This window comes from Oreochromis aureus, linkage group 13, assembly GCF_013358895.1.
Source record: "Oreochromis aureus strain Israel breed Guangdong linkage group 13, ZZ_aureus, whole genome shotgun sequence".
NCBI lineage: Eukaryota > Metazoa > Chordata > Actinopteri > Cichliformes > Cichlidae > Oreochromis > Oreochromis aureus.
This window is the reverse complement of record NC_052954.1, coordinates 13,238,119-13,257,628: the sequence shown is the minus strand read 5'-3', so window position 1 is coordinate 13,257,628 and position 19,510 is coordinate 13,238,119. Positions and strand designations below refer to the sequence as shown.

At 43.3% G+C, this 19,510-nt stretch overlaps 1 protein-coding gene across 2 annotated transcripts in view; it reads right to left on the bottom strand.

Moving 5' to 3' along the window:
• unc5b (unc-5 netrin receptor B) overlaps positions 1–13,980 on the bottom strand; it is a 55,667-nt gene extending 41,687 nt beyond the window's left edge. For both annotated transcript variants that reach the window (XM_039621350.1, XM_039621351.1), the window contains exon 1: positions 13,186–13,980. In XM_039621350.1, coding sequence (XP_039477284.1) covers positions 13,186–13,273 — 88 coding nt within the window. In that variant the 5' untranslated portion in view covers positions 13,274–13,980. The remainder of the gene's footprint in view (positions 1–13,185) is intronic.
• Positions 13,981–19,510: the final 5,530 nt, after the last annotated feature.

The window sequence follows — 19,510 nt, the reverse complement described above, 5'->3', positions numbered from 1 at the left end:
AACCTTTTTTCCTTCCCTCTAATGGGCTTGGATGCAAAACAATCACACTGGATGCAAAAATGTCATGCACAAAAGAAGCAGGCTTTATGTCATGATTCACTGTCAATTGGTTCATTTGCCACAACGACTAAATAAATTGACATAATTGTTGCAACTGAATGCAATATTTTAAGAGCAATGAAAATGAGATCCTGCGTGCTGCAAACATAATGAAGCGCGGGGCCTGTATTTTGATCATCTGTACTCACTGTGATTTTATGCATGCGCTGTCATTTATTCAAGGGTTCTCTGGTTAAGATTACTGAGCTCAAAGAATGAGGTAAAAGGCAGATGGTGTTTAAACACTGTCTTAAAAATGGAGACTAAACATGGCATCGGAATATCAAATTGTTGAGCAACTTTCAGGCCAATATGGCAGCACAAATACAGATGGAGCCGCAGCTTTGACTGAACGATCGCAGCCTTGCTTTAGGTAATTAGCAGAGAATTCAGGGTCTTTTTGTTTGCTCTCTTTATGGCTGTGTTTCTGTATAAATAACCTCAAGAGCTTGCTTTTCTAGTGCAGGATGAATGCAGAATGTGGGATTGCAGCACTGGCCACCACTGTGCATTGCGTCGACTCCAACAGTTATATTAAAGAGTGCATGTTTTAAGAAAATGCTCTTCTGTATCGTCTGTGTTTGCTTATGTTTTTATCCAGAGCCTTCGCTATCTAGGGCAGTGGTCAGCAGTTTTAATCAATTTTACCAGCACAGGAGCACTACGGCAGTCAGGAAATCCCAGCAGGACTGTGGGGAATGGACATAGCAATAATAATAACACAAAATCTAATCTGAATTATGCTCTAAAGAGATTAGGTCAAAATAATCCCCAGAATAAACACAAGAGGGGAGGAGGGGAGGCTGCTTGTGATCAAATGCCGGGAGGGGAGCTGCATCGCCTGTGTGTGGATGGTTTTATTCCTGATGGTGGGATTTGTGTTTAGTTGTGTTTGATTTTGGGTGTGAGAGTGATGATGGTGTTTATTTTGGGAAACCAGAGTGTGTTTAAGGCTCAGGGAGTTGCTTTTTATTAAAGTACGATAAACTGCTTCCCATTGACTGCTCAAACACAGGCTGATTCCTTCAGTGTTGTGGATTGCTGACCCTTTTTCGGGCGAGACGACAAAAAGTGAGGAAGTGCATTTCAAGACTTTATTAAAATATATGACCACTGCCAGTCATTAAAATGAAAAAAGAAAAAAAAAGATGGGGAAAAAGGAGCAGGGATTGAGAGGGAATAATAACACGGGGGCGACAGAATTAGTGGGGCCACGTTTAAGCTCAAACAGCAGATATTATGCAGCTATAAGAGGATGCAGGCCTTCCAGGAAGCTTAGCTCAACTAAAAATTAAGGAACAGTTTGACATTTCTAGAAATGTGGTGAGTGCCTAACAACAATGATGAATCACCGCTTCCGGCTAAGAAATTCCAGTTCCCGTATCTAAGCACCTGTAAAATATTTCATTTGTAGTGAACAAACTTAATATAACTGTTGCTAACTGGTAAAATTTAAAGGTTTCAGTAGGAGTATCTCAACTGTGGTCAGGTTTTGCTAAGCTTCCTTTGATGCTAGTGCATAACAGCGTTTACAGCTCAGAACTATGGCTGAGTTGCTCAGTTCGCAGCAGGTTGCTGTCGTGGCTCTTCCTGCACTGACTCTGTGTGGAGAGAGTTCAGAGATCAGAGCAGACAGGGCTGGGCCGCGCCTCGAGGGCACTGACTGCCTTTCTGCTGAGCAGGCTATTGTCCGGCAGCTGCATGGCTACACCACTTCAGGCCTATTGAGCAGCTCCAGCTAGGTGCAGTCGAAGGGCCACGGCCTATTGTCTGACGTCAGATCTGTTTGAGCTGCAGAAGAACGCTCACTTTATCTCCCAGTGAGTTCACAGAAAGAATTAACTCCCTGTGAATGGAGGCGGATTTACACAAGTTGAAAAAAAGACCCGTTAAACACATTCAGGCCAACCTCAGCTCTCAAACAGTGACCTCAGTAGAACCACACAGTATCACCTCTGTGTGGCTATTCAACACAACAATCAACATACTGAACAGAACACAGATTAGGCTCTAAAGCAAACGGGAAAAAAGCTCAAATTTAATATGACAAACACCTACTAGATTTAATACTTGGGCTATTTTCTATTTCCATCATTTCCTGTCAAATTAGCTGGTTTTATTTGTATTCACTCCTGTTGCAGGTATATTACAAAAAGCAATAAAAAACTAAAAAAACTCCCCAGCATAATGCAAAAATGGATAACAAGAGACCAGTTGCATTACAAGCAACTTAACTGTTTCCCAAAATACTGACAAAGTATATGATCATGCAGGCAAAATGGCCATATCACACTAAAAAAAGCCATCTGGAGGCATCAGCACTTCTGCAAGCAGAATTAAGTCAAAGTGCAGTGACTTTCTCATTTAAAGTGCCTCCAAAGAGCCCCATTATTACCTTCCCAGAATGCAAATGTGCCTTGGGCCAATTAGAGGTTGAGCCAATACCAATGTAAGCCCATAAAAATCCACCCTTTCATAATCATTCAACAATATGACTCATGGGTAAGACTGGAACACTGGACTGTAAATGTGTCATGATTATGACTCTGTGCTTAAAATGAATGGAGGAGCTGTGTATTTCATTCCCACGGTGCTGGAGCGGAGCCATGCATGTTTGGTGTCAGGGCTTCTAATGAAATAAATAGACTTGTGGTAGTACTTATTAAGCTCCATAAGTGGCAGGTAAAGACAAGAGCCCTGCGGTGGATCAAAGGCAGTTAAATGTTTCTTTTTAGATCTCCCCTTATCAAGAGGTATTTAAAGGGAGAAGGGGGGGGGCTTTTTTTTTTTGCTTGTGGAGACAGACGCCCTCATCCAGGATGTCTCTGTGTAATTACACGCCACAGAAGACCTTCATTCCTCTCCTCTTCACAGAGAGAGATGAAAGACAAGAGAGACAGAGGCATGTAATCGCTCCTCTAACTGAAAGAGGGGGAGAGGAGGTGAGGGATACAGAGAATAGAAGGACAAAAGGATGGTGAGTGGTGGTGGGGTTTTAATAAACCTCCTCTGTCTCTTGTTTACAGAGTCTCTCCTACCTCTCCTGAGTTCCCCCCTCTCTCTCTCGCTCTCTCACGCGCACACACCCATACAGTCTCCCTTTGAGTGAGGCTTTCATTATTTTTAGAGTTGCCTGTTCTTTGCCTCGGGACAGATGTGTAAATTGTTGTGCTAATGTAAGGCCCACTGCTGAGAGCTTTGGAGGGAAGGAGATTTACACACTCCACACCACTGTATAACTGTCACTCACAAACTCACACTCACAAGAGCATAAAGAGAGACGCCATGAGCGACAGCATGTCAGAGCACACACACACACACACACACACACAGACGTGGGTGGACATTGACATGCACACATAAATGTTCTACTTCCTTTTGCCATTCAAAGTCTCCTAACCCAAATCTAAGAAAAAGACTCCCTCATCTCATCACAAAAGGACTTAAGAGCAGCACTTAAGTTTCAATCTGTCACTGTTTCACTGTAAAACTCTGATATTCTTCCACTGGAGTCACTATTTTCTCTACAAAAAGGAGCACACTGGCAGAGTTGGAGAGTAACACAATACATGCAATATATTAAAGTTGTAAACATTTAAACTGAAACCCAAAGTGGGAATTTACTGATTTATCAGCCGACCATCGGAATGAGTCGATATTTGTGCTGTTCGCCGCCATCAGTCGATCAGTAAATAAGAAGACATTCATCATCGTTCAAGGCAGTGTTGTCTGTTATCAGCTTTGCCATCCTCGTATCGATCCTGCTTCAGGAATTTGTGTTTATTCAAAATGTGATTGATGAGTTGAAAGCCTTCAAAACAGCCATGTAATTAAACTTCATCTTCAACTTCTTTGTCTGCCTTAGAGAGGGAATAAATGTCACAATTACCATCTCTATATAAAATGTGACTCGCTTAACTTTGGCTGTAATTGGAATATAGTTACTTTCTTAACATAAAGGGATTATTTTTCCACCTTGCACTATTCATCTAAAAGCACTTGCCCCATTAACTACCTTCTTAGCTGGTTTGCAGATCAGACTTACATTTCTGGGCATAGCAAGCTTAGAGATTGGTACAAAAAATGGATTTTGCTTTCTAAAGCTAATGTTCCCCTTTTAAATTCTATTAAAGCTTAAAGTTTCTCATGACTCAGGGCAATGGTTATTTTGAGAGACAAGCTGTAGAGGGTAGCTGTCTGAAAGCCATCACTTCAACCAATTTAAGTCACTAAACCAGATCTTCTTTTTCTACTTTTAGCTGCTCAGCTGCTGATGGACGATCACTAGCATCCTCTTCTGTCACACCAACCCTCTGCATGTCTTCCTTCACTGCATCCATGAATCTTCTCTGTGGTCTTCCTCTTTTTCACTTGCCCCGCAGCTCTATAGTCAGCATCCTTTGTCCAGTGTATCCACTATCCTCCTCCTCTTCTGCAAACCATCTCAGCCTCGCCTCTCTAACTGCGTCTCTCCAAACCGCTCAACCTGAGCTGTCCCTCTGATGTAGTCATTTCTAATCCTGTCCATCACTGAAACAGATCTCGTGGTCGTGTTTGCGGTTGTGGTTGGTGCTTTTGGTCAATGAAATTCTAGCTAGCAAGTATCTCTGCCTGTGGAGCACAACCTAGTCCATGCAGAAGTAGCCGTATGTCGCTTTTTCCATATATGGTTACTTTTATTCAAAAATAAATAAATAAAAATGATATCGCAACAGTAAAAATGGTGAACTGCAACTCTAAAGCTCATATTTAACATGTCTAATCCAACAATCTGAGCATCATAAAGTCATGTTGTGATGTTATGTCAGGAAATTGTGCTCGTTTCTTGTGCTAAGCTATGCTAACCAGCTGCTGCCTTTATCTTTACACTTTTGCACAGACATGAATCATGTTATCTGGTTTTCAGGAACACTGCATGCACAGCTTGTGCATTTCCTAAAATCCTGGCAACTGTTTTTTTTTCTCCTGTAATTCATTTATCAAACAAAAATCCAAGGCATTACACAGCTAGCTTCCTGGGAATTTACTGCTTTTTTTTAAGCCATTGTTTCCTGAATATGACAACACAAGTGATTTAAAGACAGCCCCTTGGGTCTGAAACTTTGCAGTGACGATTTTCAAAATTATGTTTATTTTTTTTCCCCTCATGGTCGCAATCTCTATTTCTCTCCATCATTCTGTCTGTCTAATGGCACCGAGGACTGTGAGGTGCTCCAAACAACCCATCTGTCCATGGATCTGCCAGTCCGTCTGTCTGTCTGTCTGATTCGCCACAGGTATGTCTGTCTTTCCCTACATGATCCACGCTTCTTTCATTAAGCTGCACAAGTGAAGACCAGGAGCTGGCTGCAGCGTGAAGGTTGAAGCTATAGACACAGAAAGACACTGCTCAGTGTTTAATGATCCACTATAACTATACCTATTCATCTCTCCCAGCAGAGCAGAGAAACACCATAGAAATGGTCCTCTGCTGACAATACTGCATCATGCTAAATCACAACTCCTCACTCTGCACGATATGAAACATGCCCCTCCAGCTGCTTAAAAATGTTCCTTTAACATGAGGCAGCACAAGGAAAGATTCAATAAAAAAAACCTAAAGAAGCAGAAGCAGTTTAAAAGAATAGCGTCAGACAACAACAAAAAACAGAAAAAAAGTGTCCGCCACTGCACCACTTCCACATGAACCAATCAAGCAGAAACGTCAAGCTCACATCTATCCCCGATCGATAAACATCTATATAGCTTTCCTTTGCTTGTGTGAGGAGCTTTCTCTACCTGCTGTACTTATAGGCATGCAGAAACAGAAACACACACACACACGCACACACCAGGTCTTGTTGCTGAGAGGATTTGAGGCAAGTGAAGCCGAGCAGCGGAGTCAGAACAGAGACACCCAGAGTTAATGAACCCTCACCAGTCAGCATGGCTGTCCATCTGCTTTCATTATCCCCATAAACAGAGAGCCATGGGCACTGCACAACCAGCCAGCAACACAGACCCACACGCAAACAGCACATCATCATCCTAAATATCCCACGTGAATTATGAGGTTTGTGCTCTATATGTATGTGTGTAGGATTGTGTGTTGCGGGGAAAGGGAAGGGGCTCGTATGTAGATTATAAAGCCCATGCGGCGTAGCCGAGCTCACCACCTAATCTAAGTGGAGTTGCGGGGAGAGGTGAGCACGAGGTCGACTGTTGAGCCCATCTGGTCAACAGCAGGTAAGAGGCTTGAAACACACACCCGCTGACACACTTGATGCAAGTGTGAGCCCATACACTTAAATCTAACCTTAATTACATGCATGTACATCTGCCACATTAGATCAGCGCTCGTCCCTCCGCTTCGCACATGGCACCCGTTTAAAACGATTCCTAACTCTTCGCCGGCTCATGCCTGGTAGCGTTTTGTAGCATGCGTCGCATAACACCTGGCGCGGTGAACGCACCGGGAGAATAAACCAGGTTTCCTCCTGTGCAATCAGAACGGCTGCCAGAACAAGAGAGATGAGTCTGTGCGCGAGCTGTGCGCTGATTGAAACCGAGGAGTGTGACCCCACTGTGATCCATGCAGAAAAGGGAGTAATACCTAAGTAATACAGTCGCTTTCCCATCGTCTGTGCACCCTTTCGCACATACGCACACCCACGCCAGACACACAAATCGAGCCAAGATGTGCCTGTCAGTGCTTGATTAAGACCTGCATCCAAGGCGAGAACAGAATCTTTACTGTGTATTGGAGGCTCTCAGTCAAAGCCTCTAGAGGAGAAGTAAGAATTAAGTCCTGGAGCTGGAGACATGTGGAGGAATTAAAGGGTGGATGAGGCCAGATCTCATTCTTTCACTCTTCTCTTTGCTATGGTTGCAATCCAAGAGTGTCAAAGCAGAAACGGGGATTACTGCAGCTACTGTGGCTGTTTGTGTGCGCCTGCATATCTTTGAAGGCTGAAGATAGATTTTGCATGGCAGACCTTTTCCTTAAACATGGACTCGAAAGATCCAACGCAAGGAAGGAGAGGATAGCAAAGAAATGGACGGAAAAGAAAAATCTGACGACGAAAAGGACAGAAGAGATAAGTGAAGAAGAGAAATGAAGAGACAGGCAAAGAAAAGACAAAAAGGAGGTAAAGGGAAAGCACAATGAATGTCTGGGTGCACCCCTGTTGACCTGCGGTTAGGAAGCCAATCACAGCCTCATTACTGACAGAGGCAATGGGCTTAAGAGACAAACATGATGCTTTAACTCCGCAACAGCCGCTATGTTAAATAACAGCAGCACACTGCTGACATGCAGCCAATCACACAAAATCCATCAAGCCTCCCCTCCTCCCCCCCCACTACACAGTCACAAATACACTCATTAAGCATCATTCGCCTTGATTTAAATCAGAGAGGAAGAAAAAAAAAAAGAAGCAAGTTTGAGTCCTGCTGTTGCCTAGCTGAGCGCCATGCAGACAGAAGGACGCAGGATCATTTCCGTTCCCTTTCTCAGCCAGAGATATGCACACGTACGCTCAAATACGCCCATCTCCCCGGGGAGGTCTATGTGTCATCCCCTTACTTTAGACACACCAGCTGCTCGGTGTGTGTGCTCTGCAGTGTTAAGAGCCCCTTCCTGCTTCGCACAAGCCCCCAGTGGCACCCACATCCACTTACACATAGGCATGACAAAGCTCCCCTCGCTCCCCTCTTTCACCCACCCTCGACAACTCAAACACCCCCCACATTCATAAGTACCTCGAGGGCAGATGGGACCCTAATAAGCGTTACACTCAAAGAAATGGGATTTTTCACACTGCCTTCTAAAGAGCAATTCCCAAACTCTGCCAGAAAGCTGGCTACAAAAAAGAAAAAAAATGATGGAGTGAGAGAGATATGGATGACAGAGGTTGGTATATGTGAGACCATAAACCTATAAATACGCCTGATGAGACTATCAAGAAACTGAGGGAAGAGAAAGGGGAAATGGGGACAAGTGATAGCAGTTATTAATGACGGTGTGAAGGAATGTAGCTTCGTATGCCAAATTCATTTAAGAAACTAACACAAACTCCATCGCCTCTGTAATGCAGCACATTTCCTCTAAGGATGGAAAGTGTATTAGTAACACACTTTAAGCAGAATTTTTTTTTTCTCCCTCCAGTTAGCCAAGCCCAGATGACACACACTGATACAAACAGACACAAACACAAGCATTAACAGATTGGCTGTGGTCTAAGCCCTTAGTGGACTTGGCTCAACTGCGTTTAGAAAACAAAACAGCCTCTGCTAAGAAGATGAGGAGGAATCTACATGGGCTGGAATAAAAAACCCTCTATTTAAGAGCACATGCAGAGTGTTGAAAAAAAAGCACAGCCAATCAAATGCTCACACTGCCTCTGATCTATGGACCTCAGAGCAACCGCTCTTACCGTGTGTGTGTGTGTGAGGGGGGGTTTCTCTGGATCAGGACTGACCTCCCGTTGTGAATCCTGATCCTATTGGTCACGACTCTCAGAGTGCTGCTGAGATCTTAAATGAAAATTCCTCCACTAACTCACTCACTCCTCCCAAGTGACCTTGCATGTCTTTCAGTATTACACGCAAAAAATACCAAAACAAAAAAACGGCGCCTCTTTATCATTTAGAGGATGTGTGTCTGTGTTGCATTAAACGGGTGCGTGTGTGTGGGTGTGAGTGGGTGGGTGGGATGCTCTCTTTTTTGACGTTTGAAGTCAGTGAGCATGTCTCAGTGCATCAGCTGAAGAGAGAAGAAGAGATTTTTTTTAAAATAAAACAAGCAGGTGTGTTCCCCTTTCTATGCACAATGCACGATTAAGTGTAACACACCTCTAAAGCCACTTACATGCAACTATAGCTCCTGTTGAAGTTGGGAATAAAAGTGTGTGTGTGTGTGTGTTCTTTTGCTGTCCCCTTTTACCCCACACAAAGGGGCAGAAAAGGCTTTCTGGAGACTCCTTTTCATCTAAAGCACAATGGAATCCCACAGAGGTTTTCTTCCTGTTTCCCTGTCCGCTCCACCCATCTCCCCCCACAGGCCAGGATGGAAGAGCAGGGGGTACCCTGTCCTGCAGGCAGAACAGCAACTCAGCTCCCATCTGCCACCAAAACTATCCACCCCCAGTTTCTCCATCCATCCATCCATCCATCCATCCTCCTGTTTCACTCCAACGTCTATACTGTGACAAAGTATTTTATATACTTTTTGACAAAATAAAATTCAACTTTACTCATTATTTTCTGAGAGTACTACCAAGACCTTGCAATGAGCAGCTTGTTCAAAAACAATTTTTTTCAGATTTGAAACCTCAAATGTTTGAATTAAATGAAACATTCCCGTATTTCACCGCGCTTTTATATGGAGGCAAACAGGTAGGAGGCACCATCTGCTGTGAGATAAACAGGACGTTTCAAAACCAGGATCCACAAAGGCAACACATGATACATTTAAATACCTTCAGCTCGTGATAATTACACTATATTGGTGAGCTTTTCTAAATAGCGCACAGATTGAAGAAGTTGGTGTAGGCTCAGCAATATTGATTAAAGCATTATTACCGCAGACTTCGAAATACACTGAGAGCACATTGTATTTGCAGAAATAATGACCTGTGCTTGAAACCATATTCATCTCAAGACAGCCAGTCTGTGCTCCAAACTTTCTCCTGCTACTAATTTCTCTTTACATTCTTCATAGTCAGCTCCCTCCTCCATTTACCTTGCTGTTTTGCCCTCCTACAGAACTCTTGCTGCTTGCTGCAGATTTATGGTCTGGTCTAACATGCGCAGTATTGGCAAAGCATTAAACATGTCTACTCTTAATACTGTGTGCTCTCTCCATCGATAAGAGCCTTAATAAAAACATCCCCCTAGTGGATTTGTGTGTCTCTTTCCACTTTCAATCCTCCACCACCCTCCCTGACAATATCCTTCTTTCTTAACCACTGTTTCTTGTGTTGCTTTGCTAACTCAAAGCGGTTCCTTGCTTGCTTTCCCTGCCAGCCTTCTCCACCGATGTCAGCCCCCACTCCACCACCTCATTGTCTGGCCTGTGCCAGAGGTGTAATGATGCTTGAATGCCACTGCTATGGAATTTTTCGTCTTCACTCTTTTCTCATAAAGGATATTTAAAAGGCATGCCCTGAGATCAATCTGTCTCAATGTGCCTCTCGCAGATCCATTTCTCTTCCATCTCTCCTTTCTGTTTTTCCCCTCTTCGCTTTCAAATGGATAACATTACCCCGCGTAACCTCTCTCTGGTTTGGTTCACACGCATCATCGCCAACAGCTCCCAGCTGCAATTGGCACACTTGCTCGAACTGCACCGCTCTCGTCCAGTCTATAAATGCACTGCCGGTGCCCTAAAATCCTTCACTACCTCCCGGAGCCATCCGGGTCACTTACGCCAATAGGAGACGAGCAGCTGTTCTCCTCCCACTTCTCTCTCCCTCTCCCCTGCCGTCTCTGATGTCAAAAAATTTGAGCATCATAAGCACATTTTAAATATTAACAAAGACCACTTTGCACGTATGAATAATACAGCAGGGAGGCCAGTGGCTGGCCGGCGAACCGATCCCCTGCCGCCCCACGGCCGTAAAACTAATGCACTGCCTGGGGCCAGAATGGGGCCTGATCTGGTCTGGGAGCAGCGCGCGCCCGTGGAGCTCGACTGGCCCGTGGCCTGGCTCGAAGAGAGCTGTCTGTCTGTTTATTTATCACGGTGCCCAACCACCTGTCCAGATCTCTGCAGATGCAACAGCCTGGCAGCACTCTTGTTATGACTACATGTTTCAGAGACTCTTTAATCTAATCTGACATCTCAATCTGTTGAGCGTCTTTGAAGCCAAATCTACTTTGGTGTTTGTTTGACGTTAGCTTTGTTGTCACATTCCTTTCTTTCCATGCGTCTAAATCTCACAACGGAAATGTCAGAGAATTACAGGATTTTTCTGGCCACTTTGTAAAACAGGGCAAACCCTCCCCACCAAAAAAATGTACTTTACAAGCTCACATATAATTTCAAAGAATGTGACTCTTCTTGGAGCTACTGCACTGTCATTCCAGACAGGAAGACTCCCACACTTAACACAAATGAGACAGCACTTTCTGTGAGAGTGTCACTATTCATCGCGTCCTCTATGGGAGTGTCTGACATGCCACGCTCGCTAACTCCGAACACTTGACTGCCCCTTTGCTACTTCCCTAGCCTTACGCACTCTTCTCCTGTCTTGACCTCCCAGTCTGCACAGTGGCTTCATGTGGACTTACTGGACATCTGGTCATCTCTGGGTCACAAACTGTGCTCAAACACACCTCACGTATGTCAGTTGGTTTGGCTTTTTTTTTGTAATTGTGCTAAAATCATTAATAATGAGACACATCAAGAGAGGCGCTGGACAGCAGGCTAGTTACTCCAGACAAGTTTTCCTGGCAGGCTTGGTAATTAATGTATATGTCAACACAGAAAGAAGAGCACCACAGCAGAAATGTGAGCTCAGCACATCCACAATACAGGCATAAAACAGAGACGTGAGGGATCTGGGGGGGAAAGCGGCAGAGGTAAGGTTTAAACACAATGGGAGAGAAGATAAATGCAATCTGTCTGTTCCATCATGCTTTCCTTAAATATATCCCTGCTTTCCTTTCTCCCAGACAGAAACTTTACTGGGGCACACTGTGCTATTGTCCCCTGGTGTCCCCCTCCTCTTGGTTCTGCTCCCCTAACAGGACCTCATTGCAGTCCTCAACTGTTTATATCGACATTTCTCATTTCTCATGCAAGGATTTCAGAACAGTCCGCAATTTTAATAAACGTAAGCTGCTTTTCTGCTCTGCCTGTTCAGGGAATAACACACACACGTGAGGACCTTGGGAGGTATGGTATGAGTGGGTGGGTGGGTGGAGGTCTTATTGGCATTCAAATAAATGGTCACATTCTTGGCAGACAGTGTATCTTCCAAAAGATTACTGTTGCCATCAAGTTAAAATCTGAGTTCTTCCCAGGAGGGTCTTATTTATTCACTGGAGAGGTTTTTAGCACACAAAAAAAACTACACAGAATCTGAACGCATTGTTGTCCGCATTGTTCTTTTTTTTTTTTTTTTTTTTTTTTAGCCTACTGTAAAATGAGCTTAATCCACAATCCACTAAACCCTCAGATTTCTGCCTTGTATTTCAATCTGATCTGACACTGGGTGCTGAGGAATCGTTCAGAATCGCCTACCACTCGGCTTCACTGAAAGGAATCATTAATCTAACACTAGAGATGTGAAGTGTCCCCTCGGTGTTCAGGTCCTGTCCCATCAGCTCACCAGCACTGACCTGTCCCGCCTGCCAAGAAATTTCATCTCCATGAAAGCTGGCTGCAGTCTTTGATGGCATTAACACTGAGCAATCCACTGATAAAAGTCTGCTCTGCCACAATCAAAGCCTGTGCTCTTCACTCTGCAAAAGGTTGTCTAATAAAATAATAATTAAAAAGGTATAAATCGTTTATGAGGACAAGTTTAGCATTTCAAAAACAGCTGGCACACCCAGGCTTGAAACAAGGGCCACTAAATTTAGCCGCTATATCTTGCAAAGAGAATAAAGAAAGAAAGAAGGAATCTCTTCCCCCTGAAGCACTACAAGTGTTCTGTCTTACTTTTCACGGGGCTTTGCTTTTTCTTTTTGGAGAGGCCAAGAAGGCATGGAGCAAAACCTTAATTACTCCCTGCGCACCAGGGGAGTTTGATTTTTCCGCTCCAAGAAGAAAGGAGAGCTCTGAGCTCAGGTCTACTGTAAGACTGAACGCTATGCTGTGAATAAAAAAAGTCCTCGTCAGCAGGTGATCCCAGACCCCTGCACTGCTCACACATTTAAAAAATAAATAAATAAATGCCATAGACCAGTAGCTGGGGTCTGAAGCAAACTTTGAGGTTAGACACTTTTAGTAAAACGCATAAAGTTTATAAAATCTTCAGGGTTTTTTTTTCATTTAAGTTGTTTTAAACTAATATAAAAACACGTTTTGTGTGTGTGTGAACACAGCTGAGCGCGCTGTCACAGTTATTACAGTACAAACTGATCTTTAATTTCACTTACCAGTAGCGGACACGGCAAATCCCCCAAGCAGGAGGAGAAGTACCAGAGGACCGAGACCTTGGCCACGCTGCATCCGCACAGAGCGCATCTTTCCCGTCCAGCCGTCGTGAAATGTCCCGGATCGTCCACGCAGCGTAACCTGCGGAGCTTTTAATACACCAAGCGGCTTTTTGTCGAGAAAAGTCTTTACCCCCAGAATGGTTGCGCGGGGAAGAGTCACACACCAGCGACTCCAGTAATTGAGTTAGAAACCGCTGTTTTTGTAAATACTTGACTCCTGACTGTTGACGCAAACGGCAAACGGCTCAAATCACATCCATCACCGAGCAGCTCGAGAACGTCTGGGAGAGGTTGAAAGGGCGTAATTTCCATGCGTAATTAAAGTTTGAAGAGGTCCGCGGATGTCAAGCTCTGCTCAAATAAAGAAACGATTCATCGTGACTATTCCTGGTAGACTTCATTGCCAGCTCCACTATTTTGGGAGCCGTGAGCGCAGAGGTGCTGCGAGAGTCACCGAAAAGTTTGACGCATCGCTAAATGAAGATGTCAAATTAAACGACAGAGTCTGGGAGGGGAAAAAAACCCCAAAACACAAAGTAGCACGGGGGTAGGTAATTCTGTCAGGTAACCGCCAACACCAAAGTCCGAACTCCCGAGTTTGTGCTGGGCCCCTGGGTGTCTTGTCTCGTCCCCGTCCGCAAGGTGTAAACATGAGCACGGGGATCAGCGCCAGCTTCACAATACCAGCCTCCGGACTACCAGTCCCAGCCCGGCCAATCACATATTATCCTCCTCCTCCTCTCAGAATGAAGGCTGAACAAGTGAAGGTAAAGTAGTGGCAAGCGAGGAGGAAATAGATGCGAGGGGAGAGATAGAAAACCCGGATCAGCTCTGGATTCAGCAGGAGTCCTTCTGCTACAAAATGAGGTTGAGGTTGTGAGTTTACTCACATCTATCTATCTATCTATCTATCTATCTATCTATCTATCTATCTATCTATCTATCTATCTATCTATCTATCTATCTATCTATCTATCTATCTATGTTTACTCTGAAAATTGAACGGCTCAAAGTCTCCTTTCCTGCTGCTGTCCATGAATTTTTTTTTAGTCCTGCAGCAGCAGTCTTTGGCTCATGTGTAGATTATTTCTCGTCAATCCCCTCTTTCCGCATCCATGGGTCATATTTTACTCTCAGCGTCCACAAGAGAGCACCCTTTCATAAATGAGACCATCTGCGGCCAGGACGAGAGCTGACCGGGTTTTCTGCGGTACACTCTAAAAGTCGCTTTCTGTACGACCGAGGGCGTCGATAAGTGACGATAAGTGCAATTCTTGGGCATTAAAACTGGGTGTTTTATTGTTGATTATTCTTGTAAAGCAGTGACTGAACAAGTAGGTACAACTAAAAACTTCAGCTTTCCATCATCTGAGCTGTATTGGCATTATTTTATTTTTAATATGGTTACCTTTCTAGGGGTCACCTGCCAATTTAAGGCCTTACCTGGCTGGAGTTTTACTTTCTCCTCCTTCTGTGTTTTCAGTCTTAATTGCATGTTTGTTTGTTTTTTAATTTGAATTTTTACGCTTTTCAGCATTTTGTTGATGCCTTTGTCACCTGGAAATATAAAAGTTCCCCTGGCCATGAGATTTTATTGGTGACAAAGCTCCACAGCATTGGATTTTATTTTAGGTTTATTTTCACTAACAGGCCACATGATGCACAGGACAAATTAAATGGAAATCCAGAATAAATAAGTGCATGAGGGCTCGTTGAATAGTTTGATTATCTTATGTGGCCTTCACAATCACTAGATTTCAGTCCAGTTGAGCACTAATGGGAGATTAGGGCTCAACAGAAACATCTTAAGAGACAATCTTTTGGAAGCTCACCAGATATTCTGCTGTATTTGAGAGTGGTTGAGGCTGTTCTGCAAACCTAATGTGTTTCCTTCTTGTGTCACCTGCCTGTTGTATGGTTTGGTGAATAAAAGCAGAAATGTATTATTATGTTTTTTTCTAAAAATGTCACAGATTATTACTTTGCGCCTTTCTTCAACGTCACTCTCTGTGAGCAGTATCGCTGTCTGGCTCGTGGCTAATGTTCATTCGCTCTGTACTGACTCACGTTGATGTTCACTGAGGGGAAGGTTTATCCTGGCATGACTCGTACCTTGAGATTAGACATATTTAAATGTAAAATGCTGAAGAATAAATAAGATACATAAGAGTCTCAGAGTAAAGCCCGGAGTTTTAAGCACGGGGTGAGACAGACAGAGAGCCAATATGCCGCTGAGCCCAGCGCGAGGCCATTCTCTAAGATGTGACAGTAGCTGGCAGCAGAACAGCATTGCTGTACTTTGCTCAAATCCAACTTCAAAGGTCATAATCCATCTGGACAAGTGATGACTCCCAATGCCTCCTTCCTCTGATGACAATTATGCTGTTTCATAAGCACAGAGTACACTCTGGATTATTTATTTATTCTCCGTGTCTTTATTGTGACTGGTGAGAGAGTGAGAATGAGAGAGGTAGGATGAGAGTGACACAGACAGAGATGGAGAGAGAGAGAGAGAGCTGCTGATAGACACAGTAAGAGCAGGAGAGGTTGGGCGTGAAATGGATTTTGCAGGTTGTGTTTGAGGCAGATCTTGATCGTGGAGCTGCAAATGCATCTTCTGTTTACATGCCCGTGCATGCTCTAGCTTCTGATTGTGTTTCTCTAGTGTTTCTTCACTTGCCCGGTCCTATCACATAGCAGCTATATGTGCCGCATTATGGATATATACAGTATATTTGCATGACACAGTGACCTTTGATTTTCAGATCTCATCGCTTTAGCGGCGACTCGCACTTTGAGGTGACGAGCTCATTTGACAGTTTTCATGGCACACCCACCTTGATGAGGTTATGCCGGATGTTAGCGTTTTGCAAACTCTAATTAGACAATTTGCCCTCTCTTCCTTTTCCCCCAATTATTACTGCAATGATGATAAAGTTGAAGTTGCCATAAGTTATTATTTTGTTTTGCCCTTTGCTAAGACTAATTGAAGATATAAGTCAAGGGCATCCAGTGGAAAACTGGAGAAGAAAGCTCAGGAAATAGAGACCCATAATCAGGTAGGATGGAACTGATATGCTGTAAACGGCAGAGAAGAGGAAACAATAAGAAGCTAGGCTATTATTAAGGCATAATAGGTTATCCTCTGAGGACTTTTTAGCACCACTGACTCTCTGTTGCTTTGCGTTGCAGGACTGACATAAAAAGGATCAAACTGCCTATCTCTGTAAAACAGAGGGGGGGTCTAAAAATAGGTGACATGCTCTAGAAGTTGCTGTGGAGATAATTGAATATTATTTTCAGGAATGATTAAGTTGACCTATCCAGTAGACTAATTATTTCTTGCAGGCCAGAGGAGAACGTGTTTAATAGATTTGGGTAGCAGTGAATAAGGGAAAATAAAGCAGGCGGTCTGTAGACTTTCTGCTGACCGGATACACAGTGTCTGTGGAAAAATGAATAATACCCATCATTAGAGCTTGGCTTGGGGAATGATCACACATTTTTCTTGCAGTATTTCCAGGATGGTGTCCTCTGTCGTTTCAGGAAGCAATGTCCTAGTTCTTCTAGATCGGTGGCGGATAGTTTGTGTGTGCATTTCTTCACCACTATATCAACTGTAAGTACAGTTTAATTATTTGAGTTTTGGTTAATACTTATATTGCATATTGGACACATATTCACTTGATTGTTAAATTTTTAAATAGATACATTTTTTACCCCCCCCCCCCTACTATTTATTTGACTGCTGGTGTTGGATGTAGTTTGCATATTAATAATCTCATTCAAAATATTTTGCACAAATGGGTCACATAAAAATATGCAATATATGGGACATATGAATAGATTATGCATTTCCACAAGCTGAACATTAAATGCTTTTTAAATCATGAATAATACATTATACAGTACACTGTACAGTAATCCATCCATCCAATTTCTTAACTTCCTTTGCAGTTCAGGGTTACAGGGGAGCTGGAGCCTCTGTGCAGTAATTTTATATTAAATTTTTAATTTCAAGTACTCACTAAAATTAATATTTCTTTACATCTACATACATATGACTCTAAATGTAGGGCATTTCCCACACATGTCTTTGTTCATGATTTTTAAGAAGTCTAATAAAACCAACCAGTATGTGCTGTACACAGTGGCATGTGATGCTGGAGTTTTGCTGATGTGTTGGCGTATGCTGGCATGCTGTGTGCCCGCTCCTGTCCGCGAGTATGTGTGCTTCAGAGTAAGACAGAATGAATGCGCGCGTGTGCACGTGTCACTGTCAGTGTGCATCGACTTCACCTGTCCTCCACCTTTGTAATCCCTGGGTACACCTGGGCCTTTTGGGCTTGAGGGCTTTTAGCAGATTGCATGTGTCAGACTTTGGACAATTACACTGATTGTTGCCCTAGAAACTCAGCTCTCACTTTGCTTCTGGGCGAGGAAAAAAAAGTTAATGAAATTAAAGGTGACAGAACAATATGGAAAATGAGAGAATCTGTCCGCAAGCTGCTCTTAATATATATCCAACTCTGCCGTTCTATACAGAAATAGCAACTTGACAAACAAATGAAAAAAAGTTTTTATACCCTGAAAGGTCAGTTCTGTAACTGCTTAATGAATTCAAAACTTTTTTTTTTTGTAAGTTCATCCAAACTTGGAAAAGCTGATTTAAATGTATCTCCTCACAGAACTGCATAAAATAAATATTTGTAAGTAGAAAATTCATCAGCTACAAATATCCTGCGTTCGGTATAATTGCACTGTTAAATTCATGACTTGAACCTTGCTGTCAAAACTCTATGTTGATATTCAGGAAAGCTAGAAAGCGTAATGCTCATCTTATTCTCTAATGGCCACCATCAGATTGAGCTCTCCTCTCAGCCGTGCACGGGAATCATTAGTAAACAGCAGACCGAGGAGCAACAAGATCGTTTGTGCCGAATACTTGGGCAGGAGCGTAGAAAGAGAAACAAGTCTCTGGGGAGATTACAACTGATTCATATCGCCACTATGTTAAGATAAAGGATGTAACTATAATGTGCGCAGCTGAGGGATCATGTGTTAGAAAGTGAGTGATGCACACTGAGAGGTATGGATCGTCAAAACATTAATCTCACCTGCTACAGATCCTTTTCTGGTGGGTTCATATTTCACGTCATCCATCGGCCTTACTCACACACACACAAAGAACATGTCACAGGAAACGAGTGACCAAAATAGGTTCTGCTTGTAATGCCTTGGTTCCATCAAGCATCCCAGTTTGAATACCAGACTGCAAAATTAGCTCACCTAGAGGCAGTCCTTCACACTTGTGCTTTCTCTGTTGTGAAAGTGTAAAATAGGTGCTGTGTAAAGAGTGATTTCAGACAAAAAAAGGGGGGAAAAAACAATTGAAAACATGAGTTTATACAGTGTCAGCTACACTATTAGAATGAGAGGAATAAAAAAGATGCGTGCGTATGCTGTGTTAATGCGAGGCGGTTCGGCGCTCTGGTGAAGAGTAGGTGTGAACACTAATTAAACATAACATCTGTTGGAAGCGGAGACACTGGCAGCTATCAAGCTCACAATCAAATCATCAGCGATTAGAAACCGCAGTATTATTGTTATGTTGTTCGAAACACAATACATTTTTTTGATTGATCAGAGGGGAAAATGCTCTTCCTCTATGCTGAATCCTGCCTCCATGTAGGAGTTTCTTACCCACTGTGGACCTTTGTCAGGTAATGTCTCAGTTTATTAGCCCTGATATGAACTATAAACCCAAATTTTGTTTATGATGAGGTTCATCGGGGCATTGTTGAGTGATGATATTTCATGAGGGAAGCATTATGTACACTTCATAATATTGGCTGCTCAGCACATTCTCTACGCCAGTCGAGTCCAGACTTGTTTTTTTTTTATGGTAGCACAGGGCTTTAGGACACTGTAAGTCAGGGTTTCATCTGTGAGAGCAACATTATGGCTCCATTTCTGTATGTACTTGTGTACTTGTTGGGGTGTGCGTGTGTGTTTTTGTGTGTAGATTAATGACCACTGGCATAAGAAATGCCACCGACTAGTGTTTTACACAAACAACTTCTAGGTTTGTGACGATATGCGCCTGAGGGTGGAAGCGTGACTTTTGCTGTCCTCTGCTTCTCCCTCCGTCCCTCTCTCTTCATCATCCATCGGTTCCGTTCACCCGTGCCACCTCACTAATGATTGCTCAGCGGCCATGAGTCTACCATGCATCATTTACCAGGGGCTCTGGAGAGGCTGCGAT